This window comes from Urocampus carinirostris, chromosome 1 (assembly GCF_059441175.1).
Source record: "Urocampus carinirostris isolate Australia breed hairy pipefish chromosome 1, RoL_Ucar_1.0, whole genome shotgun sequence".
NCBI classification, from domain to species: domain Eukaryota; kingdom Metazoa; phylum Chordata; class Actinopteri; order Syngnathiformes; family Syngnathidae; genus Urocampus; species Urocampus carinirostris.
The window spans coordinates 32767798-32794923 of NC_142349.1; the positions used below are offsets into that span (position 1 = coordinate 32767798).

Here is a 27126-nt window from a genome sequence, read left to right on the forward strand (position 1 = left end):
TGTCAACAAACCTCTGCTCTTGCAAGACTTGTGTTTTGACTCTGTCCAGTATCCTGCTCGTGTATCCAGTATCCGTTATCGATCTTGTCTGTCTCCTCCCGCCCGGTATCTTGCTCCAGTCTCCAGTATCTGATATCGATCTCGCCTGTCTCCTCCTGTCCGGTATCTTGCTCCAGTCTCAATCCTGTCTGTGTCCTCCTGTCCGGTATCTTTCTCCGGTCTTTGGTATCCGGTATCGATCCCGTCGGTCTCGTCCTGTCCTGTTTCTTGCTCCTGTCATTGGTATCCAGTATTGATCCCGTTGATCTCTTTCTGTCCGGTATCTTGCTCCTGTCTTCGGTATCCGGTATCGATCCCGTTTGTCTCTTCCTGACCGGTATCGATCCCATCTGTCCTGTCCGGTATCTACCCGTGTGTCCTGTATCAATCCCATTTGTTGTGTCCGGCCTCGATCTCGTTTGCCTCTGACATCTCTGTCTCACTTCTTCCGCCTAGCAATCACCGCATCCCTGGCGTTTCTGTTCACGCGCATGACTGCCCCATTCCCATAGAATAAAACTTGTGTAAAAACATTACATGTCTGGGTCCTTCGTCTTTTCGGGTTCTGACACAGTGACAGACATGTTGTGCTAAGCCACAGAACAAATTAACTGGAACCTAAACCAACCTTCGAATGCCCAGCTGATTTGGAACTTCCCTTTGAAATGTTCAAATTTGGTCACAAATGAAATCCCGCAACAAGGGTGAATCAGCAAAAAATGAAGTAAAAAGTAGCGAAGGAACACATTGTAACAATCTTCATCTTAAGCCAATTAAGTAAAATTTCCAACATAACACCAAATGAACTCTTATGACGCAAGTTGTTATAAATCTCTCAATAAACAAATACATTTTGAAAACAAATTGAATCTTTTTTTATTCTGTTTGATAATATCTCGTTTCTTGAAAGCGTATAGAGAAAAAAAATATTGGCTTGAATCTTTTCATCAAGAAATACTAACATAATTCAAGTCTGTGGTCTTCGGATCTTGGCTTAGATATCACAACAGGTGCTGGTTGAATACCTTGTGAAAAGGCTTGGGAAAGCCACTCGGAAAGCGATCACACTAGGCTCCTTCATTGCGAACTAGCACAAGCCCCGCCTCTCTTGATGATGCTGGGCTTAAAAATGTTTAGTGCCAATGGCATTTTGCCACTCAGACAAGAAAACTGCTCCAATACATAACAAGAAACCTTAATTCACAACTCTGTTGATCTTCTACAAACACACATCATCAGAGACTTCCAAACAGCACAAAAATAAATACATGTAATGAGCGTTTTGTCAGGCACTAAAAAAATAAACATATAAACATTTCTGCTGCTTGGAAAAAAACACAAGTGATAGACACCCAGATGGATAATGCTTGATTAAGAGCATCGTTTCAATTGTGGTCTCTTTTGCTCGGTGCTTTCACACGCTGCATCCACAGGCTAGAGAAAGAAAAAAGAATATAACAATTGTTAGGACACAGTCATCAAACTCATTTTATCTCAGGGGCCAAATGGTGGGAAAAAATACTGTCACAGGAGCCTAAAAGTGAAGCTGAGCTGTTGGGCTGGGGATCTTTCAGAGGCTCAAATTTACATTACAATCATGATTCAGGAGTGTGTTTTTCCCCCTCAATATTTTTTCCTTCACTAAGATTTAATCTTTTGTCGTGCTTATCGAACAATTTAAAGTATTTCCAGAACAGTTTATGAACTCAAGGAAACTTATGCAAACTGGAAAGTGACACAAATGGCATAAAAAGACTCATTTCGGTGCAAATGATGTTTTTCTGTGATAACGTTTATCTGAATTTAGGAACATCCATCCATTATCTGCACTACTTATCCTCACTCTGGTCGCGGGGTGGTGGAGCCCATCCCAGCTATCTTTGGCCAGTGGGCAGCGGACACCCTGAACTGGTTTCCAGCCACTAACCACTGGTTAGCGCTGACAACCACATACAAATAAATTAGGAGGAGGTATTTTGTACTGTATTTCTTATTGTTAGTGTGAGTAATAGACTCTCACCTAAACACAGTCCATGCTAGTGCTGGAAGGATGACCACACACATAGCTTACACATAAGCAACAATTAACTAGGCTGATCATTGGTGCTTTCGATTCAATGCAGCTAAAAGGAGGACTGACATCTGTTGATGATAACAAAGTTGTGGTATCTATCCATTCATTATCTTGACTGCTTATCCTCAGTAGGGTCTCGGGGGTGCTGGAGCCCATCCCAGCTGTCCTCGGGCAGTGGGCAGGGGACACCCTGAACTGGTTGCCAACCAGTCGCAGGGCACACAGTGACCAAAAACTCACTCGCTGATTCACACCTAGGGACAACTTGAACCAGCCAATTAACCTGACATGCATGTTTTTGGAATGTGAGCGGAAACCGTAGTGCCCGGAGCAAACCCACAAAGGCATGGGAAGAACTTTACACAGGAAGACTGGTAGGTGGATTTTATCCAATGACCTCAGAACTGTGCTGCGGACGAGCTAACCACTCAGCTACAGTTCCTCTAATTTGGGAACTTCACTGTTAATTTTCATATTCATTATAGAAAGGAGCTAGAGCAGGGGTCTCAAACTCAATTGAGTTTGGGGCTGCCGGAGCATGGGTCTGGGAAGTTGGGCCAAATCCAGTTTTCCACAAAAAGTTCGAATAATAATATTCCACTGTTCTCATATATTGTTATCTAAAAATCCATAGACAAAAAAAAATTTTGAAAATAAAAAAACATTAAAATAAAATATGTAAAAAAAAAAAAATCAATCAGTCATGAATTAGTCCATAATCAACTAGGACTGCATTTAAAGAGATAGTGTGTATTAATCAGAACCTGCTATGGCCAAAAAAATGTCATTCATTAAAAAAAAATAATAATAATATTGAAATAATTGGCAAAAATACATATCATACAAATATGCATAATTTTTCAACGATATGAGGTCGACAAAATTGTATTTTTTTTCACATGATGTGAGTCTCACGTAGAGGAACTGACATGATTGTGTTTCAACCAGCTGCTAAGAGTATCACCCCCTCTGCCCCCCCAAAAAAATCCTAGTTTATTTTCCCCTTTTCTGGATTTTTTCCTTCTCTCTCTTTTTCTTTTCTTTTTTCTTTTCTTCATTATTTCCTTCATTTTTTCTTTTATGCTTTCTTTCGTCCTGTATTTTTCTGTCTGTTTTGCCTTTTTTTAAAATATATATTTTCCCCTTTTTCCTTCCTTCATTCCCTTTTCTTCTACTTTTCTTTCTTCACAAAAGGCTGGGTAAAAAGTTAGTAAAAAATTGTGCTTAATGGTCACTTTGAGTCTTATTAATATATTAATATATATTAATATGTATATATTATTAGTATATTTTCACAATGTAAAAGTTAATTCACAATGGTTTTCACCAAGCCTTTTCATCTATTGAATGATACTTTTGATTTACTTGAATGTTCACCTGTTTCCTCTTTCTAAGAACTCTGTAACAGTCATCCACCAGAGTTTGCCTGCAGTTTCCTGCCGGAGCCTCCGTTTCCCGTTGCTTACGCGTATTCTCCCGAACCTTCCAGAATCTCTCCATGCGATGACGGACTCGATCTTCCCTAGACAAATAACCACAGCCTTATGAGGGACTATACTTGAGTTCATGGATTAGAATGTCAAATACCCAGGCCAATGCTTACTTGATATATGCGCTCCGACAAAGGAAACCAACTAAAGCTTGCTCATCCGGCTCAGTCCACATCAACTCAGGGACCTCAGCATTTGGTGTTTCAAAGAATAACTTCTGTGCTTCTTTGTATTTCCAGTTATCTGGTACCAGATGGGTCTGTGTCCAACGAGGTTTCAACATCATAGGAACAGCTCACAATAGGTAGCTTGCTTGACAAGGCCTCACCTTTTTATTGATGTGCAAAAGGACATTCTCAATCGTGCGGTGCTTTTGGATGAGTTTCAGGGCTCTCTTTGGACCAAACCCCACTATCTTGTCGCAGTAGTCGCAGCCCAACAAGATACAAAGGTCAACAAACTAGGAATGCAAAAAAAAGTAACTGATGAATAATAGGCAGTGCAATGATAGCCTAAGGCAAGGGTGTCAAACTCAATTGAGCTCAGGGGCCACGGGGTAAAAAAAAAACAAAAAACGTTCTAATGGTGAATTAGAGAGAGAGAAAGTTAAAGCGATAGAAAGGAAAAGTATTGCAGAAAAAGAAAAAATAGAGAGCGATATAAAGAGAAGGAAAGAGAGAAAAAAATAAAGAGAGAAAGAGAGAGGAAAAGAAAAATGAAAAGAGGGGGATAAAGAAAGGAAGGAAGAAAGAAAAAAAGATGGTGAGGAAGAAAAGAAGAAAGAGAGGAAAGAAAAAAGAGGGAAACAAAAAAGGGAGTATGAGAAAGAGAGAAATAGAGAAGAAAGAGAGGGACAGAGAAAATGAGAGAGAAAAAAGAACAGGTTAGAGGGAGAGAGAGCGCGAGAGAGTATGAGAGAGCGGGAGAGTTAGTGGGGAAAAAGAGTGAGTGGGAGAAATAGAAAAAAGAAATAGTAAAGAAATAGAAAGGGGGAGTGAGAGAGATTGATGTACTGAGGGAGAGAGGGTAGGGGAAGAAAGAAAAGGGGGGACGGGAAAGTAAAAGCTGTGGTCTAGTCAATAACAACCGGTGCTAACGCTAACATATTAGTTTATTAATTATTATTATTATTATCATTTCATCTGGAGGGACGAAAGCATGACCAACTTAGGTGCCGAGGTGCCTAACTTGTTTGGGTGTTTGGGCTGGCCATGGTCCAAAAATGTTTGTGTTTTTTTTCCTTTTATTTTCCTTGTTTTTGTATGTTTGTCTTGCTGTCGGTCACCCCTCTTGAGGGATATGGTAGGTAGGTCGGTCGATCCATAGATAGATAAATAATAATAATTATTATTATTATTTGTGTGTGGTATGCGCTCATTATCCAGAAGAATGCTCATTATATGACACTCAAAGGAGGGGAGTGTCAAGGGATTTCAGTGCAAAAGAGGATATTAACAAATACATTTACACCTATGTATTCTTCTTCTTCACTATAAACCCTAAAGACAACAAGTAAGGTTACTGTTTGTGGACTACTACAGAACCTTATTTATAATTATTTTCTTTTTGATTAATCTTTTTGTCCAAACACCATAAAGACAAAGCACCAACATTATTTAGCTCTTTTACATATTTTTTCATATTTCTATTCATTTTAATATCCAGATTTTCCCTGGTTAAGGGTACTCGTGCACTGGTGCTTGGGTTTAAAAATATTCAAAAGGGGTATGTCTCATCTCTCATCTCATTAGCCGTACCGCTTATCCTCAGTAGGGTCGCGGGGGGCTGGAGCCCATCCCAGCAATCATCGGGCAGTGGGCAGGGGACACCCTGAACTGGTTGCCAGCCAATTGCAGGGCCCACAGGGACAGACAACTCATTCGCTCATTCACACCTAGGGACAATTTTGGACCGGCCAATTCACCTGAAATGCATGTCTTTGGAATGTGGGAGGAAACCGGAGTGCCCGGAGGAAACCCACGCAAGCACGGGGAGAACATACAAACTCCGCACAGAAAGTCTGGAGCTGGATTTGAACCCACGACAGGTTCCCATGACATGAACTGTGCCGCACAAGCGCTAACCACTGCGCCGCTAGTGGGGTTTGGTCCAAAAGGGGTATGTCATAAATCAAAAATTGAAAACCAATTTGTTTGGACGTAACTTCAACGTCATCAGTTCTGAGTTGAATTTAGCGGCATCGTGTGGACAATTGCAGTAGTGTTTTGTCCGCAGAAAGACCTCATGTCACATTAACGTCAGTGCATCTTTATGTTTTTTTGACCTGTCCCGAAAAGTTGAGTTTTATGGGCATGAAGGGATGTCTGCTCTGACAAAACAACTAGCTCGTTTTGCAACTTCTGAGATTTGATTTATTTTTAACAATTTCTTTATCTGTCAGCCCAAAAAGAAATATAAGTTTCAAGAAAGCCAACAAGCAGAACACATTATAAACCTAATATTGTTGTGTGTATCGTCGTCATTAATATGTGTTTTGGACCAAATCAGTAAGGTACCATTTAACTAGTTATAATATCTTTATTGCTCTATTCTACTTCATTTATTGGAAAATCGAGCACACGAAGAACATGATTTTATATCTAAAACAAAAAAGAAGACACGTTTCAGTACATTGACTTACCTCTTTGTGGGATAGTTTGAGATTTTCCAACAGCTTAGGCAAAGAAAACTCCACAATAGCACTGCAAGTGTTAAAAAGGATAATGGTAACCATTTGGTATATGTTAATTTAAATCTAAAATCTTCACATGTGCCCGCGACCCTACTGAGGATAAGCGGTGCAAATAATGGTTGGATGGATGGATGTTCACATGTTAGTTGCAACGCTTGCTTAGTTCCTTTCACTGATAAATGAAAACGACAGTCGTGCTTTTTCCCTTTTGAAACGTTCTTTGAACTTTACTGCTCAATAATTCATTTATTTTCACGGAATCACATCGTCCTTTAGTATAATGTATGACCGCCTGGTTGATGTCACCAGTGTTGGGCACGCTACTTAAATAAAGTAATTATCTATAATAACTGACTACATCTTCCAAAAAGTAATTGAGTTAGTAACTGTGTTATTCTATAGTAAAAGTGACTAGTTACCAAAGAAAGTACGTATTTCCGTTACTTTAAAAAGAAGTTTTATGTCAAAGAATTTTAAATTTTCTTAGCTGTGTTCGAGTCAGTTGAGTAAAAAAACGGACAGATAATTGTGTTCTGGAACCTTGTAATATTTATTACACCTCCCCGCAAATGATTTATCCTAAACTTAAAGTGCAACAAAAATAAACAGCAAACAAGGAAATAAAATAACAATCAGGAGTATACAAACTTTGTTTGAGTTTAATCTGTAAGGCTAACTCGAATGATACGTTGGAGAGATGGGAATTGCGACTTTTATCAGAGAACTGGCTTCTTTGGCCTAGCTCACTAAAAAGAGCCGGCTCTTTCGGCTCCCTGGTGGCTTTTCATGTTGTTTTCGTTATTCAGTTCATATATTACCATTTCTAAGCATTATAATGAATGACTTAAAAGAGGGAAATAAAAAAGATTAACGGTTTAACATTAACACAGAAAAACACAGGAAACATAAATCAAAATATTTATAAGGACGAAAATAAAAATACATTTTAACCTCAAATCCCTGAGTCCCTGAAAAAAAAATGTTTTTTGACGAATCACAAAGAAAAATAGCGTCTCGAATGGAACCGGCTCTCGACGGTGGGTTGCTGGCTCCCACTTACAAGAGAAGGCTCATGAAGCCGTTTCGTTCTTGAACGATACGAGTCGGTGGCCGCATTCACCAATTGGCCTTTTCGGTGCATTAAAACTACTGTTATGTATTCGTTATCGCTATCTAACTATATACTAGTCGCTGATTTAAACGTTGATACAAACCCAAAAGACGTGACGTGAAACTCTGAGGAGGACTGATGAAAAATGCGGCGATGCGTAAGGTGTGGAAGTATACGCACCACTTTAAACCGTCATTAACGATAATGGCGATGTAACGCCGGAAAAGGTACTTAGTCAAAATACCTCATTAAGGAAAAAATAACGGCGTTACGTTATCTATAACGCCGTTATTCCCAACACTGGATGTGACACATTTTTGTGTGGCATAGCTTTTGAGATAAGTGACTAAAGAATGTAAACAAAAGCCAGGTGACTTGGGTAAAAACTTGGCTAAGGACAAACTATTCAAACTTTTGCTGACAGGCCTTTGCCGCGCCAATCCCAAATCCACTGCGGACAAAACAGTTGAACGAGAATTGCAACTAGCACAAAATTGCTACTTTTATGGAAGGAGTCATGCGTTTTTGTACCTGTCCCTCTTGGCATTTAGCTGACGAATCAGAATATGCGCCCCAAATGGCAAGGTGTCCATGTCCTCTGAGGCCACAGCTTCCGCAATACCCTTTGTTACGAGCCAAGCGCAAAAGGCCTCAGCATCGCCTGGAGCCTTGAACAAAGTATGAAAGTCGCATTTGCCCTGAGCCAAAACATTTCTTATGATGACCAGACCTGGATCACAGGTACACCCAGAAGTTTCAGGAGATGAAAATAATCTTTATTCTGGAGTGATCCTGAGTGGAGTAGAAATATGATACAAGTGAATAATCGATTTGGAGCATACCAGTCAGGCAATTTTTTCAAGACTGATTATTGGGCAGGCAGATTATCGACACAATGTTTGGGAATTGGATGGATAGCGGTATCTACGTTTTCATTTATTCGTAGTGATCTTAGTTGTGTTGAAATTCCAATGTATTTACTGTGATAGGTTTCAGAGACCTATTTAAGTTTTATCTGAATTTATAACAAATTTTCTTTGTTTCTTTTTGCATTATTAAAAACTATTCATGCCAATTTTTAGTTTTTTTTCAGCAAATGAATATCGGCTCCAAATATGGGTTATCGGCCTCTTCTTACAGATAAGAGTATTGGTATTGGCCCTGAAAAACCCATTAGTTGATCCATAATTTTAAACCAAATAATGAATTTCACCGGATTACGTCACAATTAAATAAGCGATTTAAAAACCTGCAAATACAATGACCTGAAACAAAATTGAAAAGTAAAAAAAAAAAAAAACATAGCCAAAGAGTATTATTAAATGCCTTATTATTTACTATCGGTACACAAATGTTTTGGCAGGCCCAAAATGCTGACGTCATTATTTTGAGGATTATTTTTGAATTTCATGATTGGTGAAAAAAAAACAGTCCCATCGCTATTCTTGGTTAAATAACATAGGCCAACAAAAATTTTTGGGAGGCAATCAGACTGCACAAATTTACTTCCATACCTTGAAAAAATTTCAAAATAAAAAAGCTCTGTTCTATTTTTAAATGACTATATTTTTAGTGTTATGAATATGTTAACTTTAAAATATTTTCCTTTGTGACTTGACTGTATTCATAAATAAGCAGGCCTCCAGTAAAATTAGAAAAACATGTTGAATTAATTTCAGGATGCAGATGTTTAGATATTTTTATCATGTTAACAGGACAGTGTGTATTTGTTGACCAGTAGATATTACCGTTTTGTGAAACCAAAAATCACAAGGAATAATTCTAACTATGGAGACTCAAAGTGACCAACACGTTCCATTTTATTTCTCATTTTTTTGGCCAAGCCTTTCTGAGGTTTTTGGTTACGTTAACCACAAGATATCGGAGAAGTTTTTTAATAAAAGCATTTTATGTCATGATTACTGATGTGATTCACCTGTGCCCGCTCCTTTGGCGCCAACTGCCTCGGACTCTGAATGGCTACCTGTCACTATTTAAACCCACTTCTTTCTGTCACCTGTTGTCAGTCCGTCTGCAAACCTCAGTTTACTCTAGGCAAGCTTTTCGACCCTGGCTCACTGCTGTTTTGGCTCCCGTGTGTTTACCAGATTCAACCCTTTTTTTTTTATCTCGACCACGTTTTTCGCTCTCCTGTCCCGGCTACTGACCTGTTTTTTCCGCTCCCGACACCGCCATCGCTCGCCACGGAAGTGTCACTTCCGTGTTCAGAGGGACCTGCTCCCCGCGACCGCCGGATCATGTGTGCAATCCTTTCCCTTCCTCACAATAAAACTGAGAGAAACGTACTCAAGTGGGTTCTTTCTCTGTTCTGGTCCTGACATATTAATATAATAGGTCAGGTATTTTTGCCTATTTTTAAATTAATATTGTTTTTTAATTAATGAAGTTACTACTGGAAGGTATTAAACACACACATTCTCTTTAAAGGGAGAGTGTGTAAGATTTAGTGTTCCCTAGTTGTAAAAAGTTTTCATTCAGTAAAAACAAAACAAAACATTGATTCGAATACTTGGCAAAAATACGTGAACTATCATACCAATGTTAATTTTTATTAAAAACGTGTTGAGAAACTTGTATTTGTTTTACATACTGATGTCACAATCACATGTATTGGGAACACCTGTGCTCAGGTTTTGGCGCCAACAGCCAGGACAGCTGATTGGCGCACCCTGTACATTTAAATCCCCAGCTTCCGGTAACACTTTGTTCGATTGTACTCATGCTACCTGTTGCCTTCAGCTCAGTAAGCCCGTACCTCTGACTCTTTGCCTGCTCCCTGTTCTCTTCTGATTGATCTCCGTTGCCGACCTGTTTCTGTAAATCTGCCCTGCCCGTCTGACTCCTGAACTCTTTTCCGAACACTACGATTACGCCTGTCCGCGACCATTCCCGCCAAGCCTTCACCCGCCTGTCAAGTTCCGTCAATCCGCCAACCAACGGATCGAAGAATCCCACCTTGTCATTTCCTTCCTTTCAATAAAACCAAGAAACGAGCGCAAGTGATCTCAGTCTTCCTTTCGTCCTGTCTGACAACTGAAGTGGAATCCCACTTAGTTGTTGCCGCTATGTTTGTCTAGCATCTTGCTGCCTGCTGTGGCACTGGTTTTCATTTGCATTAGAATATGGTGCCATCTAGTTGTCAAATGTTACACACTGGGGCTTTAAGAATTATTTTCTTATTTCATTAAAGAAACCATTAATTTATTATCAAAATAAATTGACATGTCATATTGTTCAAAATCAAATTGTCTAATTGTATGCCTTAGAAGCATTATAGTTGTTATTTTATTGTATTTGTTTTTATTTTTAAGAAAGACAAGATAATCATTAAAATGAGCAGAATTATCAATGTTCCTTTTTTGGAGCGATGCACAAAAGCAATTAATAACAGAGCGTAAAGAAAAACACTGGAAAATTTTAGAGACTACAAAGTTTACAAAAAAATATATAATTGACTAAACCATAATTAAGAAGCTGTAGTCTGGTACCTGTGCCTGAATGTTTGTCAAATGGACGACCATAAGCCATGGCTCGTTTCTGAAGCTGCAGGGAAAACATAAATAGATTATAGTCATCTCACAGTACTGCTTCATTTACTTTGCTTACATGTTAGACATTCATTGAAAAACTGTTTTTTTCAAATTACTTTCTAACGACAAAATAAACTGTTTGAAACTTACAGCGTGTTCCTTTTCTACTGGGGGTGTTCCGTCAAACACAAATGCAGGCTTTATGTCATATTCCAGGAAGGTAAGGGTGCGAAAGAGGAGACCAATCAGTGGGCTGCAAAAAACACAGTCATACAACATAAGTTGTCATGTCCTCTGCAGCTTTAGAGGGTGGGTGCATAGCTTAAGGTGTCTCTAAAAAGATAAAAGGTAAATATTTTCTCTATTGGGTATGTGTTAAGAATGTCCAATTGAAAACAAAGAGCCCTTATGCCTATTTCCCATTTTAGGTTTGGGTGGAACAAACCCCCAAAAACATGAAAAAAAGAAGAGTTTATTCAAATGCGTCTAAGAAATGCCATGTACTTGCACGCAAATCATGTGTGCCGCACCCCACCTTTAAACAACAACATATTGTGTCGCCGTGGCACATACTTGATATTCGGAGTTGCAGTACGGAACTGTTTCAGCACAATCGATGTGTCCAGAGCAATTACCTTGCCTGTAGGGTAAGGACAAGCTCAACTGTATTAATTACCAAAGTGGACTAAATTTAGTCCAAAAATAGTCGCTGCGGAGTTTGCCTTCTCCAAAGTCATTCAAGGACATTTTCAACGCATTGAAAATTTAGTTTTTACAACGGTCTTCAATAGCACCAAACTCCCTCTTGTTCTTCAGAAGGTGTTTTGCAACCTCTACTTCTTCTGACTCAAATTCAATGCCAGTGTTGACAACTGAGGTACAGACAAAAATATGTCAGAAGTAGGACTGCATACATAAATCCCATTAAGCAAATCCTGATTCACACCAGAAAACCACCTCTGTGTTCTCAAACTAAACTAAAAAATTATATATTATGAAAATAATAATATAACAAACGGTTTTATTAAGAAGATACGAAGTTTGTATCATAACTATACTATTGTAAAGAATCTAGTAATAATATTTGGTATCAATTCATTAATTTTCTTAAAATAGTAAATGGTTAATAGATAATCCATCAAAATGTGATACTAACATGGTTTTGATGATTAGAAAATATGAATTTATCAGAATACATTTTAAATGTTATTCTGGGTGGGATGTTTTTAACTTCACCCATTGATCATATTTATCTTCTCTGTGAGTGTATGTGTAATAGACTCTCACCTTAACATAATGCTTTTTTTTTTTCTTTCCCCAGGAAAAAAACTGCAAATATCAATGCTGGTGCTGGTAGGATGACAATACATTTAAAAAAAAAAATTAAGGGTTATTGTTCTGTCTTCTTTATTCATTATCCATTATCCGTTATCAGTCAGTTCATAATACGCTGCAAAGCCTAGGAGTAGGAGGAGGGACTCTTACTCTCAGCCAAAAGGCCAAGCTAAGGTCCTAGCCTTAAAGCCTTGCTGCGATCATTGCGAATGCACCGTTCCCGGAGGTACTGCAATACCGGGCCGATGCGTGGAGTGGACAGAGCAAGCTCTTATTCCATCTACTACACTTGATCTTAGCCAAAAGGCCGAGGGGCTGGCACACACGCAACAGTTAAGCCAGGCTGATTATTGTTGCATTCGATTCAATGAGGCTAAAATGAGGACTGATATACAACAAAGTCATGGTATTGGGCAGTAAATCAGTTGTTCAGCACAACCACTGTATAGCATCGTCTCAACGTAACACATCAGAGCGGCGTGCTCTGCTACAAGTGACAGTAATGAGGGAAAGAGCAGCTGGAAGAGGGGAAGCTGTGCTAGGAATCAAATTGGCAAAACCATTTCAAGGCAGTGGAGTATTTATGAGGCTCAATTCTTCACATTTTTGTTTTGTTGTACTTTTATATCTTTTATTTGATTTGATTGTGATTGATGTTGTCAAGCTTTTTGGGTTTATTTTCGTTTTGTTTCTGTCGCCTTTTATGTTAGTTTTGCCGGACGTTGCATGTTGTGCTAAAATGCTAATTCTCCTTATAGAGATCAGAGCCAGCAGAGAAGGTTACCACGTGTTGTGTTGTGACTCATTCATTTGCAGGTAAACTGTACCCGTTCTTTATACTCGTTATTGTTATTTTTTCTATTTTATCATATATAAAAAAAGGATGATGTTGATTAAAATTCAGTTTAAAGAAAATTATGTTGAATTCATTGTAAACGTTAAAAAAACACTATACAATCTCTTGTTAAAAGTATTTTGTTAAAATGGATGTAAAAATATATTGTCATGGTTGATATTCTAAGATGTATTTTATGTAAACTGAAAAGAAAGCTCTTTGATATGTTTTGGGCAGTCTAACAGCGTTCTGTCAACAAGATCAAAGCCAGCAGAGAAGTTTTCCACGTGTTGTGTTGTGACGCATTCATTTGCAGCAACTGTAATAAAAACCTCATCATCCAGTCCAGCGTGAATGTGGATCTTTGGTGGGACAGGTACAACGCAGTTACAGTTATAAATAAAATTGCTATCCTGCAAAGGAATCTCTAGTTTTACTAAATGTATCTGTAATTTGATTACGTATGTTTTCTGTAACGGAATACATTGTACCTTTGTAACTCACCTGGGACAAGCGGGTTAAAAAATGTATTATTTATTTTGTATTATTTTTATTAGTATTTTCCGTTTAACTGAAATATTTTTATTTTGGAAACCGGAAGTTTTATTTTGACGATCGGTAACTCTCATACGATTAGCACCACTGATGATCGCTATCATACTACATACTATCACCTCCCCGTGCGAGATCTAAAAAAAGAAAAAAGAAGTCTACCGAACTCCTGGGAAGCCACATGACGCACTTTTCCAATCAGGAAAGACCCCAAATTTTGGTCAGGTTTTAAAACACCCCGACCCCTAAAACTGAACAGCCTCAGTTCTACATGGTAGACCTGGAACTTGAAGCTCCATTCATCTTCCCTGGAACCCTTGAATACAGCAGTAATGGCGAGCTCCCAACTTGGAGGATTAAACCCTACCACCGTTCACCACCCCTGGTCTAGGGTTAGTGGTATTTTTTCCTTTCTGGAATTCTTTTGGACTCTGATTTTGACTGTGACTGGACCCCAATTGATTTTTTTTCCCTTTGAGAGAAACACCTACTGCAAGTATCGTCGTTTGGTTATTTCTCCAAGCTCCTTGAAGAACCTTAGAGTTGCACTTACCCTGAAGTGGGTTTTATCCTGATAACGTTACGCCGCCAATGAAATGTGTTACTCCCCAACCCTCCTTAGAGCTAATAACAGTTGCTAGATTATGCTTCAAAAAACGACTCAAACTCCACAAGGTTAAATCAAAACGTTTACCTGCGTAGTCACTGATATTTTTGTGGGAAATCGCACCCGGAGCTTCATATCGGATCAAATCTGCTAATTTAGTGATCCCCATCCTCACACCGTCGGTCAACTCTTAACACAGGTGACATCGTTTCTAGTGATACGAGGAACTGCTTAAATCCAAATTAGTTTGTTCTGTATTTTGATTTAATTTACCTAAAGCGCATACCTGTCAACCTCCAAGGCTTCATGCCCTTACAAAATGTTGTATTTTCCCTTACAAAGTACAAAAAAATCTGACACCATATATTCCTTTCAAACGTGTTTATTTATGTACTTTTATGTGTTATATTGTACATGTGTTTCGTTATATCATATATATATATATATATATATATATTGTTAACATTTTGTTGTGAGATACCGAGTTGCTCGACATGAATGAGGTAATTAAAAAAAAGTTCAAAAATTAAGTAGCTTGGACGTTCACTGTAGAAGGAAAAAAATATTTTCTCATTCAAATTATTAATTCATTTTCTGCATTCAATTGTTGTTGGTAATATACTGATTAAAGGGATAACCACAAACCTGTCTTTTTTCCATTTTCTCCTTTTATACTTCCTTTTTTTCTTAACTTTATACAACATAATAATTCGTTATATAATGTATCAAAGCAAGTGAGCCGTTTGAGAGACGGCTCTCTTTAATGAGTTGAGCCGATTCTCTAAAAAGAGACTGACTTCTTTTCACTACATAACTACCACATGAAATCCGAGGCGGCCGATGCATGCGCACAGTTGCATCGAACCTCTCACTTCATTTGCAATGAACAAAAACGATACAGAGATAGAGGCTGCCGCGAAATCGTTTGACTTTATTGATTTGCCGTTTCGTCATAGTCCGTGTATACGGGATGGTACCAATGATTGACAAATTTGCGTTTTTCCGTAAAGATTTTCTTGTATGTCGTACACGTCCTAAAATGCATAATAAACGTACTTTACACGGCAAAAACGTACAGGTTGATAGGTATGAAAGCGGCTCAGAAGTGCTTTGTTGGGGTCAAGGTACCCCAATTATTCATGAAAACCCTAACAATTCTGCTCATTTATTTCGAAACGCAGTACCTTTTCATGAATAAGCGATAACATGTCTTTTATTAAAGCAAAAATAGTGGACCACATACAACTGTACAGGGGGGGAAATATCAACGATACAGATGTTAAAATTAAAAAAAAAAACATACCAGTGCTCAACCTGTATTATTTGCACACAGAATTTTTTCGTCACACGTATATTTCACATTCAGGAAGAGTCTATAACGCACTGTTACGAGAGCAAGGTCAGACATTTTCATGAAGTCCCAAAGGGAGTGTTTTACAGTACAAAACACCCATTAAATAGGTAATAAAGAAAATAAAAGTCACATAAGTAACAACTGCTTCACTACTGTACAACAAAAGGTAGGTACACTAGATCACAACACACATTCATAATAAATATTATGGCATCTGTAGATTCTTTTTTAGCCAACCATTATAGTTCGACACTTACAATATTTATTTCTTGCACATCTGGCTATGAGCTCAGTTACAAAATATTTGTTGAAAATTAAATGTATTGTTTTAATCCGATGATAATGATGATTACTTTTTTAAGTCATGTCTAGAGGAAGTCTGAAACCGAAAATATGAATGCATTGCCAACATGAAAATAGGAATAAGTATAATTAAAATGTTCTAAGTTCTAACCAGGAAAATATTTCTGGATGGAAACATGCTGCAAGAAAACAGGCAACTGCAACAGAATGTTTATTGTTAGTTAGTTGGTTGGTTGGTTCCCTTAACCACTAGGGCTTTAGGGCACCATTTCCTGTGGTGAGTTGGGCAAGTCCAGCCTGGTGGCACCCATCCTGTCCAGGTCAACACATGTTTCCACCTGGTCTCAAACAAGGGACCTGTCACGTGTTAGGCTAATGTGCTAACCACTGCACTACAAAAACACAGAAAGTAATATATGACAATTTTTCATTTCTGCATTGTAAGCATTTCCCATAACAATGAAATGATAGTGTAAATAAAAAGCTTTGGCTCCATGTCTTTTGGGTGATGCTCTAGTTTAATTTTTAGCGACGGAACCAAACCCAGGTGTTGATAAGCCAAAATGCAACAGTGGCAGAATACAGGACCACCTCACGCTTGGAGCGTTCCTTGTTTTCTTCCTCCAGCATCTGCAGGCGGCGGTTTAACTTCACAATCTGAAAAATTGATGTGATATGGAATTCACTTTTCTGGACGCAGTTCATATGCAGTATATATTATATCACAGAATACTAAGGTTAAACACAAAATGAAAAAGCATTCTTTTTGTTCTACGGGCTACATTTATCCTGAGGTTTCATAAAATCTCTATTTCTAACTTGTTGTAAGACTTTCATTAGGGTCCTACTTTAATTAAGGGGACACATTTATGAAAATATTTTGTTTTCCTTTTTTTGGTGGGAGGTGGGGTGCATACCATGAGCTTATTAAAAAAAATCCATTAGTATTGCTGTAATACTTGAAAATCTCATCTGATGCGATGCAAAAACATGATAATTAAAGTGGTCATTGTTGAGCTCTGCAGCATCCTAAATTAGCAAAAACAATTTAGAGAAAAAACTACAACTTTTGAGTCCCTATCAGAGTGGAACCCTCGATTGACATGTTCTGGCACATGGGATGTATAGTTAGACCGCTGCTTCAGATGACTGACATGAAGAGCAAATTAAACATACTTGTCGGCGTAATGAGGAGGCATCCACTAAACCACACTCATCCGGGTTTATATCCATGGAAATATCCAGTTGTGTCCTGTGCCTTGATAACAACGATAACACAAAAGCATCAAAGTCAGTCCCTGGCAAGTAATCCAACAAGCACACACAAAAATGCTTCTAGTTTCAGTGTTTTTCATTGTAAGGCATAAAAGGATCAACTGCCTAAACCTAGTCAGTGAGAGCTTCTTTTATTGCAAATTTTGCTGTTGAATAGCGCATATAATTTGAAAAGCGGTTCAATTTAAATTAAAAAGGGGTAGAGAATTAAAGTACAGGGGTGGCACGGTGGATGAATGGTTAGCGTGTCTCCCTAACAGTTCAGAGGTCCTTAGTTAGTTTCTAACTATAGGCCTAACTGTGAGGAGTTTGAATGTTTTACTGCCTGCGTGCATGAAAAGCTAATTGGTGACTCCAAATTGTCCCTAGGTCCGAGTGCGTGTGTAAATATTTGTATGTTTATTATTTCCCTTTGATTGGCTCTGCTCGACACTGAGTGACAAGCTGTGGATATGTAATGCTTTTGGGGATACAGCTCGGTTGGAACGATTGGAGAGGAGTTCGGAGAGTTATATACCATCTGTGGAACTGGTATGAAGTACCGCTTACCTAACTCCAAGACAAGAAAATACGAGAAATAAATGCTATACAAATGTTGCTGCGAAAAGTCATTGCACTACTCTTTCATTGTTATGATGCACAAACAGCTTAGGCCAGTCTTCAAGCACTGCCGTGTTAATATTTTTGCCTATTTATCCTAGCATTTCTTTTATCTTATGTATAAGTCTTTCATTCCATGTTTATCCCAAAGTGCCACGTCTAATATTGTTGTAAACATTTTCACCCTGTTGTTATCTATAACAATAATGATAATTTCGACAAAATTCATTTTTAGAAAGAGTTTAAAAGGAAAATCACCGGCGGTGCCCGTCATCCAGGACGTCAAGGATCTGCTGGTAGGCCCTGCGTGTGGTGGACTGCATGTAAGCCAGGAAACCCGCCGCTGTGAACAAGTTTATGCTTGCGTCTTCAGGGGAGCACAACGGGGGACACATACGGACTGGAGGGGCAGAAGGTGAGGGTGTTACACTGTCAGAGGTAAGAGAGAAAAAAAAGTTAAAAAGCTGAGATTTATTCATGCAATCGGGAGGTTTTAAAGACCCAAAAAGGCACAAACGTGTATAAAAGAATATCCTCACCTCCCATCTCCTTTGCTAATCTGACTGCTATGGTGACCAGATATGCATTCAGTAGCACTGCGTTCTCTTCTTGGTCGAGAATGTGCCTGTCGATGATAGACAATATGGTATTTTCCAAAGTTTATTAAGCCAAGGCGGTTGCCTTGTGTAACATTATTAAAAAAAAATTGTAGAATCACCTTGCTGAAAACAACAGTGTAATACCACCACACAAACTATTTGTAAAAAAATTACATTATATGAAGGGGCATGATTGCATACCTGTCAATCTGTAAGGTTTTGCCGTACAAAGTACGTTTATTATGCATTTTAAGATGTGTACGACGTACGAGAAAATCTGTACGGAAAAACGCAAATTTGTCAATAATGGGTACCATCCGGTATACACAGACTATCGCAAAACGGCAAATCAATCAAGTCAAACGAGTTCACCGCGGTAGCCTCTATCTCGGTATCGTTTTTTTTGTTGCAAACGAAGCGAGCGGTTTGATGCTACTGTGCGCATGCATCTGCCGCCTCGGATTTCATGTGGTAGTTATGTAGTCAAAGGAAGTCAGTCTCTTTTTAAAGAACCGGCTTTTTCGGCTCAACTCATTAAAGAGAGCCGGCTCTCAAACGGCTCACTTGCTTTGATGCATTATATTACGAGTTATTATGTTGTATAAAGAAGTAAAGAAAAAAAGGAAGTATAAAATGAGAAAATGAAAAAAGACAGCTTTGTGGTTATCCTTTTAATCAGTATATTACCAACAATAATTTAATGCAGAAAATGAATTCATAATTTGAATAAGAAAATGTATTATTCTACTTAATTATATTTGGATGTATTTTTCCCTTCTACAGTGAACGTCCAAGCTACTTAATTTTTGATTTTTTTTTTTATAAAACCTCATTCATGTCGAGCAACTCAGGATCTCACAACAAAATGTTAATGAACAATATATATGATATAACGAAACACATGTACAATATAACATGTTAAACTACATAAATGATCTAGTTTGAAAAAAAAATATGGTGTAAGATTATTTTGTATTTTTACGACAGTTTCTAAGGGCATGGGGCCGTGGAGGTTGACAGGTATGTGATTGTCTTTCCCTGGCCTTGTATAATGATAATGAGGGCTGGATCAGCTCCCTGGAAATTTATTCTGAAATCGTTACTTAAAATTGAATAACCACACTGGTACCATATTTTCCGGACTACAGGTCGCAGTTTTATTCATAGTTTGCCGGGACTTATATGTGAAATTATTATCCAATTATTGCTGGTATATTATTTCATATGTTATTTTCACTTTATTCATCAGAGGGGGCTCCAGGGCTGTATTATTAATTTCAACCTAGTTGTGACGCGAAAAATCTTCCCCTCGCGCAAAATGTTCCATCTGGCATACGTCACTTGTGCAAACATCCCTAAGATGACTTGGTATCTCATTTTGGGGAAATGTAAAAGAACAGTAAAACATAGAGCATTGGCACCTTGTACAGAGATTAGTTTTGAGCAAGTTAAAAATATTTACTTTGGCGAAATGACACCACCTTTTCTTACCAATCGGCACACAAATGCTCAGAAGATAAGGCGTCATTTCGCCAAAGTAAATATTTTCAACTTGCTCAGAAAGGATTTATATACAGGGTGCAAATGATCTGTGCTTGACTGTTCTCTTACATTCACCCAAAAATGAGACAAAGTCGTTTTAGTGACGCTTGCGCTAGTGACATATGCGGGCTCCAGTTAGGGGGGACATTTTCGGCACGACACCGGCAATTTAGTAAAATAACTGAACAAAAATGGCACCGAAAAGATAGTCACAGTTTATAGATTACAAGCTGCAAATGGTGAAATATGCACTCAAAAAGCAGAAAGTTCGGAGTTAACAAGAGACTAATAAGGGGCTGGCAAAAGCCATGTGACGAGGAGTCAGACGTAGGGGACGCAGAAGCGGAAGGGGCAGATTGTTTACCGTGCCAGTGACGGAGAATGACAATTTTATTGGGTTTAGTTATTCGGAGTGAAACTGTAGGTATAGTGTTATTCATGCTAGTTATTTAAATAACTCTTAATATGTTAATTATGCCGTTACTGAAATGAACAGGCATGTCAATTATGTAATCTTCAAAAACCTGACAAACTGATTCAGTCCGTTGTTCGCTTTTATTTTAAATTGCCTTTCAAGAGGACGTGTATGTTTTTGGTCTTGTTTTTTTATCAAATAAATTTCCCCCCCAAAATGTGACTTCTACTCCGGATGGTTTGAAATGAAATGAAATGAAATGATCTGCATTTATATAGCGCTTTTCAAGTCAATGACTTCCCAAAGCGCTTTACAATGTGCTCCACATTTCCCAATAGCGGCCTTGCAGCCATGTAAGGCGCTAACCTGCTTATTGGGGGTATTAGGGGTTCAGTGTCTTACCCAAGGACACTTCGATATGTAACACGGACGAGCCGGGATTCGAACTGGGATCCCTTGATCCCAAGACGAGCACTCTACCTCCTGAGCTACTCCTTCTTTGTTATGCATTTTTGGCTGGTGTGACTTATACTCCGGAGCGTTTTGTATTCCGAAAAATACGGTATTTGCCTTACTGTGTGACTTGAGTTGCTTTTGTTTATTTGATCAGTTTCCAGGGAGTCCAGCGGCTGTTCTGACAGTGTGAGAACACGGGGGGGGGCCTTCATGTCCAGGAGCTCCATAGCAGGAATGGACTGAATCAGGTCCAAGTCTCTGGGACACGAGAACTGAGGATCCCCATCACCCGCTGTGTAGTGAATAGAAAAAAAGATCTTACAGTATTACCAGCAGGTTGTAACAGGACTAGACAGACCGCAACAGCTGCAGAAGGTTTATTGTAAATCGTGCGATGGGTTTGACACATGGGAGGCTATAAACAAGGGCAAATGCGAAATCTCAAACCTTCAAACTCAACACACGGATGGTAACTACAGGGCCTGACGTCCCCATTTTGTGTCGCTTGTCTAGAACTCATTTGATTCCCTAATAAATAGAAGGGACTGAAAGTTCTGAAACAAAACGTTTCAAGATTTTCAAAGATTGCTTGAATTAACTAAACTATTACTTCTAATGGAAGAGTTGCGTAAAAGAAAGACAATTGTGTATCTCATTTCCTAAATAAGGATTTGATGTGAATATTATTGCTAATTTAACTGTTACAAAACGGTAATGAAAACCATTGCAATTGCTCAGGTTTATGTCTCAGAAATAATTTTGAATAACATCACACAAGATTATAGGGGCTATTCAAAATATCTATACAATCAATACTAAGCAAGTATTTGGATCAGATCGTTGCTATTGTCCTGGGATCGATATTTCACCACTCTGCCAAATTCCTCCAAACGCCACTTATATATTTAGTCCCTCACAGTCCTTATATCTCTCACGCAGCACCTTTGGCACGCTCTAGATTTATGCCTCAGCGTGTGTCTGACAGGCACACTTTTAGCACCTCTCCCTACCTGGCCCGCAGCAGCATCTTCCTGCCAGGCAGGAGAGAGTGCCAAATCTGCTCTCGTGCCCCTTATCAGAAGATAAATATGATAGAGGCAGACAGGAAGCACAGCGCTTTTCTGGACATTTTCTTTTAATAACAGAAAAGGACAATGCCAGGTATCATTTGTGTGGTAAAGTTATCCGTGACAGTGGCAGATTTACATAAACACATAAAAAAGTTCACCCTTCAGAGAGCAACGAGCTTCAACCAAAAATGCTAAAATGTTCCTGTTCCTGTAAATCCGTTGTCACTCTTTTTGTTTGACTCTCTTGACTTTTGCTTTATAACATTTGGAGTAAAAGTGTTTTATTTTTTTAATGTTGAACTGTATTGTTCATACCATTTAACACCGTTCTTTTTTTATTTGCAAATTATTGTGCAATTGAAGGTATAGTTAAAACATTAACATTGTCGTAATTTGCCTTTTGTTTCTTAGCTGCTTTTCCATTTCACTGTCTTGGCCCTTTTATGTAACATTTGTAGTAAAAGTTATTCTTTATTTATTTCTAAAGGTAAAGTTTGAATTGTAGTTATTCATTAAAAAAAAACTAAAAAAATTTGGTGACTAAAGTCTTTGTGCTTTGTTTAGCGTATATGTAAACTGACTCAAGGACAAGCGTTCAGTTATTCAAAAATCATGACATTTCCAAACAAAAAAATACTGGTATCGGATCAGTAGTTATCCATATTAGAAGTCAACCAATTATCAGGAGAGACGGCTATCGGCACCAATTTTGGGAATTTGAAGGATATCAGTATCTGCATTTTTATTTATTCGACGGGCTGATTATTTAGGTTCAGATGCAGCAGAGCCTCTCCCTCTCTCTGTTCCCTATCTCTGTCTCAGGTGCTACACACCCTGTGCCTTCTGATTCGTTAAGTGACCAGGGGCAGAGCCACAGAAGCAGAAAGAGTAAACAGCGGCAGCTCTGCTAACTCCTGAATCCTGCCATGCCTGTGAGTCAAGACCTCTGATAATCTTGAGATTTTAAAAAGTCCGTTGTAGAAAAGTGGGTGTGAATTTCACACCTACGTGTGTGAATTTCACATCTACAAATGTCGCCCGTAATAACACAGGAGGCTCGTTGCATGTCTACCATTATAAATTAATTGAGCGCCAGCAATGTTGCCTCTCGCATGTTAAACCCCCTAGACCTCACCTGCTACTGTAATTCTCTCAGGAACCTGCATGAGAGTTGAGTGGGTGTCCAGAAGTTCCTGCTGTGGAAGAGAACTAGTTTGGCTTTCTGAAGCCACCTTGAGCGTTTCCGGGATGCGCATACGCTGGCTGATGCCCTCCGTGTACTCCAGCTCATAGTGGATACGGTTAATTTCCGCCACCTCGGCAGGGGGCGAGTTGAATGATGGCCCACTCATGCAGCCTGCAAAGGTTTAAAAAAATAAAAAAGGTAACACGCATTACTATATGCAAAGACAAACGAAATTATTTTAGCGTTTTATGCATGCATGTATATGAGTAAACAATTTTTGTGGTACTGAAGGAAAACACTTTTTAAGGATGTTTGAAGCCACATTTTTACAGACTGATAAAACACTTAAATTTGATTTCCGCAACTTCAACATAACGGGTGCTTTTCCAATGGTTTGTGTATTGGATGGGGTGGGTTGGATCCCTAAGCCACTAGGGTCGTAAGGGCACCATTTCCTGTGGTGTGTCTTGGGCAAGTACAGCCTGGTAGGACCCATCGCCAGGCCAACAAAGGTTTCCATCCGATTCTCTGTCATAATCATTTGGTCTCCGGAATGTATTATTGTGAAAAGTGTTTGGACTGTCAAGGGGACAGGACCAAGATAACAAGTGGCTTTTTCCCGTCCTGTATTGTTGAATTTGGGATTAACAATCAATTAAATTTGAAGTGGTCATTAATATCAATACAATTGGTACATATATTTCCTCAAACAGCTCAGATTTCTTTAGATAAATAATTTTGACTCACAACATACCTTTTCTATAATATTGCATATTTTTGGTTTGAACAAATTTATTGACACTAATAACAGCAAACAATCAATGTGAGGTTTGAACAACCTTTCTCGATAATCTTTACAGCAATCAAGCATATTCACAATTTCTTTATATAACATCTGTCCAGTCCAAAATCGATTGTTTTTTTAGGTCTGAACAAATCCACCGACACCAACAGCAGCAAACAAACATGACAATCTCAACATCAATATTGCATATATCTGATGGCAATTTACTATTCATTTATTTTTGGTTTCCTGATGGTTAAATGGCAACTAGAACAAAAAATGTGTCATATTTGAACATTAGATTCTCGCTGTATTGCGTAATGGGTGCTAGCAAAGTGCAAGTAAAATTACAAAACCATGGAGACTCCAGGTGACCAAACCACACCATTTTTATTCTCATGTTTTGCCAGGCCTTTCACCGTTTTTTAAATACTTTTTGCAAAAAGATGGTGGTCAATGATGCCCCCTTCCTCTAGGTTAGCCTCATGTTATAAAAAAACATTTCTTGAGCAATGAATATTTTAGAAAATTCACATTTAGATGATAGTTCATATTTCATTGCTATTATTCAAAACAATAGTGTTTGTTTTTACCACTAGGAGGTGCTTTTTAATACACAAGGTCCTCAACCAGCTCAGTAGCCTAGATGGTAAGGCGCCCGCTTTGAGACTGGGAGGTTCGGGTTCGCGCCCCGGCCGAGTCATTCCTAAGACTTAAAAAGTGGTCGGCGGCGCCCTCTCTTGGCTGCGGCTGCATCGGGTCAGGTGCAATCGACATTTCGTTCTGTGTACATTGTTACACAGAATGACAATACAAGGAAATTATTATTATTATTATTATTATTATTGATATCTTATGTCATATTATGTTATGTTATGGTCATTCTGGCACATTCTGGACATTGAGTAGCAACATAATAATAATAAAAATAATTTATTTGTATTGTCATTCTGTGTAACAATGTACACAGAACGAAATGTCGATTGCACCTGACCCGTTGTAGCGAGCCGATGCAGCCGCAGCCAACAGAGGGCGCCGCCGACCACTTTTTAAGTCTTAGGAATGACTCGGCCGGGGCGCGAACCACCGACCTCCCAGGCTCAAAGCGGGCGCCTTACCATCTAGGCTACTGAGCTTGTCATTACTAAAGAGTGCACAAAAGTACGTCCGTTGCAGACGCGTACAAAAGAAATTCAATCATAGTAGAGAGCTGGATGATGGCAAGTGCACATCATGGAAGAAGGAGGCTTGGGGGCATGCAAAAAGAAGCACTGATAACGGTCAAAACACACTCCCTCACAATAAATACTGTACGTATATAAAAATAAAGTGCAATTTAAATTTACTGATGTGTACATAAAATTACATTTTCGTGAGGCCCTAACCAGCATTTTATGTCAATTGTATTGAATTACATAATAACGGCTACTTCACATCTAAACTGTTGACGACGTCTGAGAAGGGATTAGAATAATCATCAAACAAAGGCACGCAAGTTAATTTCGAATGAAACGAATAGAATTGATGTTATGTTGTCCAATACAGCATAAGCAAGGATAGCAGTACGCGTAACGCCCGTTTGTTTGGCCGCTGGCGTTTGCGGCTGCCACAACGTCGGCTTTATGAGTCTTTCCATGAAGACCATAACGTACCTTTTAGTAGTTAATCCAGAGATTTTTAAGTAGTCATATGACAAATGATAGCAGATTGTCTACAAAGGCTAAGAGCGGATGAGAGGGCTGAAACCCGGAACAGAATGGAAGTAAAACGAACGCCCTTTAGAACGATAATATGGAAGTGCTTGGTAACCACACATGCTGTGCACGCCGGAGCGGTGCAGATGTCAATATTTGTTTCAAACAATCATATGGCGAAAAAAATCGGGATACAAAAGGGTGGAAAAAAAGTTACTAAAAAATGTGCAGGGCCCCTTTTTCAGCCCGGGAGTTTTCTATCCAAAGCTGGCCCACTAAGCTCCGGAGGAGGAATATAAATAAATGGAACAGCAGCAGGTTCATATGATGCATTTTTATTGGAAAGAACTTCAAATATATGTTGATAATTCAACAGAAAATACTTTGCCATTTTATATAAAGGAAAGTTATATAAAGATTCTGACCTAAGGGCTACCGCCATCATCTGGTGAAATAGTGTAGTTTTTTTGTTTGATCGTGTGTTTGTGTGTTTTTGTACAGATGTATTTCACACTGAAGTCAACATCTGCTAACAGGTGTTGGGCACAACACCGGCCATATATTATTATTTTTTTGACAAAGGCCAGTAAAAATTTGATCACCGGCCATGACTGGCCCCCGGGTCGGAATTTGGATATAGCAGCTTTGTGATCTTAAAGGTGTGGGAAATTAGTAGGAACAAATCTTAGTTTGAACAATTAAGGCAGAACTAATGTGCCTGTGTTAGGAGTTGACTAGGAATTTGAAAGTAACGCCCATTCCGAGAGACAGTATTGTAAAATGCCAAATGAGCTTTGATGTATGATTAAAGCAGCATGAAAAAATACGCTCCTCTTGTCAAGTCAAGTCAAATCATGTTTATTTTTATAGTCCTTAATCACAAGGAGTCTCAAAAGGCTGCACGGACCACAAATTATTGCAAAACACAGACTATTATTACACCATCCCCTGATGTAAAACCTACACGAGGGCAAGGAAAAACTCAAAACCTCAACATGAGGAACATGAACAAACCTTGAGAAAGGACCAGGCTTAAACGGATGTTGCAAAAACAAACAATACACAGATATTGTCAACATGAAATATAGGTCAATCATAAACTTTAGAATATAACTGTTTTAAGTCTAGATTTAAACAGTTCCGCTAAGGTTGTAGATCGGATCTCAGGAGGCAGAGCATTCCAAAGCACCGGGGCCCGAAAGGAGAACGCTCTCGAACCAGCGGTGAGTCTTAATCATTCAGACATTGAATAATTTCACAAAACTCGTAGCAACAAGATGGTAGACAAATTGTTACAGTTTTCTCTAAATGAGACTCATGTGATTTCAAATAAATGCAAATTCCCCCACCAAAAGTATGTTTTAATGGGTGTTTATTTGATACGTAAATCAATATTATTTGTTCATATATCTCTTTACCACTAGGAGGTGCTAAATATTACATACTGTCTCTTTAAATATAACATTTATTCATTAAAAGTTTGATTGGTTACTACACAAAATACACAATTTTTCCCAGTGTGGAGACGACTGTTTTATATTAGTATCATTACTCTTTGTAAT

General features: G+C 38.6%; 2 protein-coding genes and 1 pseudogene across 2 annotated transcripts; all 3 read right to left on the reverse strand.

The window, feature by feature from the left end:
• Window positions 1–890: 890 nt before the first annotated feature.
• On the reverse strand, window positions 891–14517 carry LOC148374372 (putative flap endonuclease 1 homolog). Its single transcript, XM_088335559.1, has 11 exons — window positions 14374–14517; window positions 11531–11597; window positions 11108–11210; window positions 10916–10970; window positions 8137–8198; window positions 7938–8074; window positions 6245–6305; window positions 3932–4063; window positions 3717–3862; window positions 3491–3635; window positions 891–1473 (listed from the first exon to the last, which is right to left on the reverse strand). Exons 1-11 carry the CDS (start codon window positions 14453–14455, stop codon window positions 1411–1413), a joined length of 1053 nt encoding a protein of 350 aa, XP_088191685.1. The 5' UTR covers window positions 14456–14517; the 3' UTR covers window positions 891–1410.
• On the reverse strand, window positions 12497–12611 carry LOC148374373 (U2 spliceosomal RNA; annotated as a pseudogene).
• A 673-nt stretch (window positions 14518–15190) lies between the features above and the next one.
• On the reverse strand, window positions 15191–25682 carry LOC148374374 (mitochondrial fission factor homolog A-like). The gene is made up of 7 exons (XM_088335585.1): window positions 25523–25682; window positions 23036–23257; window positions 20950–21122; window positions 18358–18443; window positions 18077–18247; window positions 17120–17201; window positions 15191–16600 (listed from the first exon to the last, which is right to left on the reverse strand). Exons 2-7 carry the CDS (start codon window positions 23250–23252, stop codon window positions 16469–16471), a joined length of 861 nt encoding a protein of 286 aa, XP_088191711.1. The 5' UTR covers window positions 23253–23257; window positions 25523–25682; the 3' UTR covers window positions 15191–16468.
• Window positions 25683–27126: the final 1444 nt, after the last annotated feature.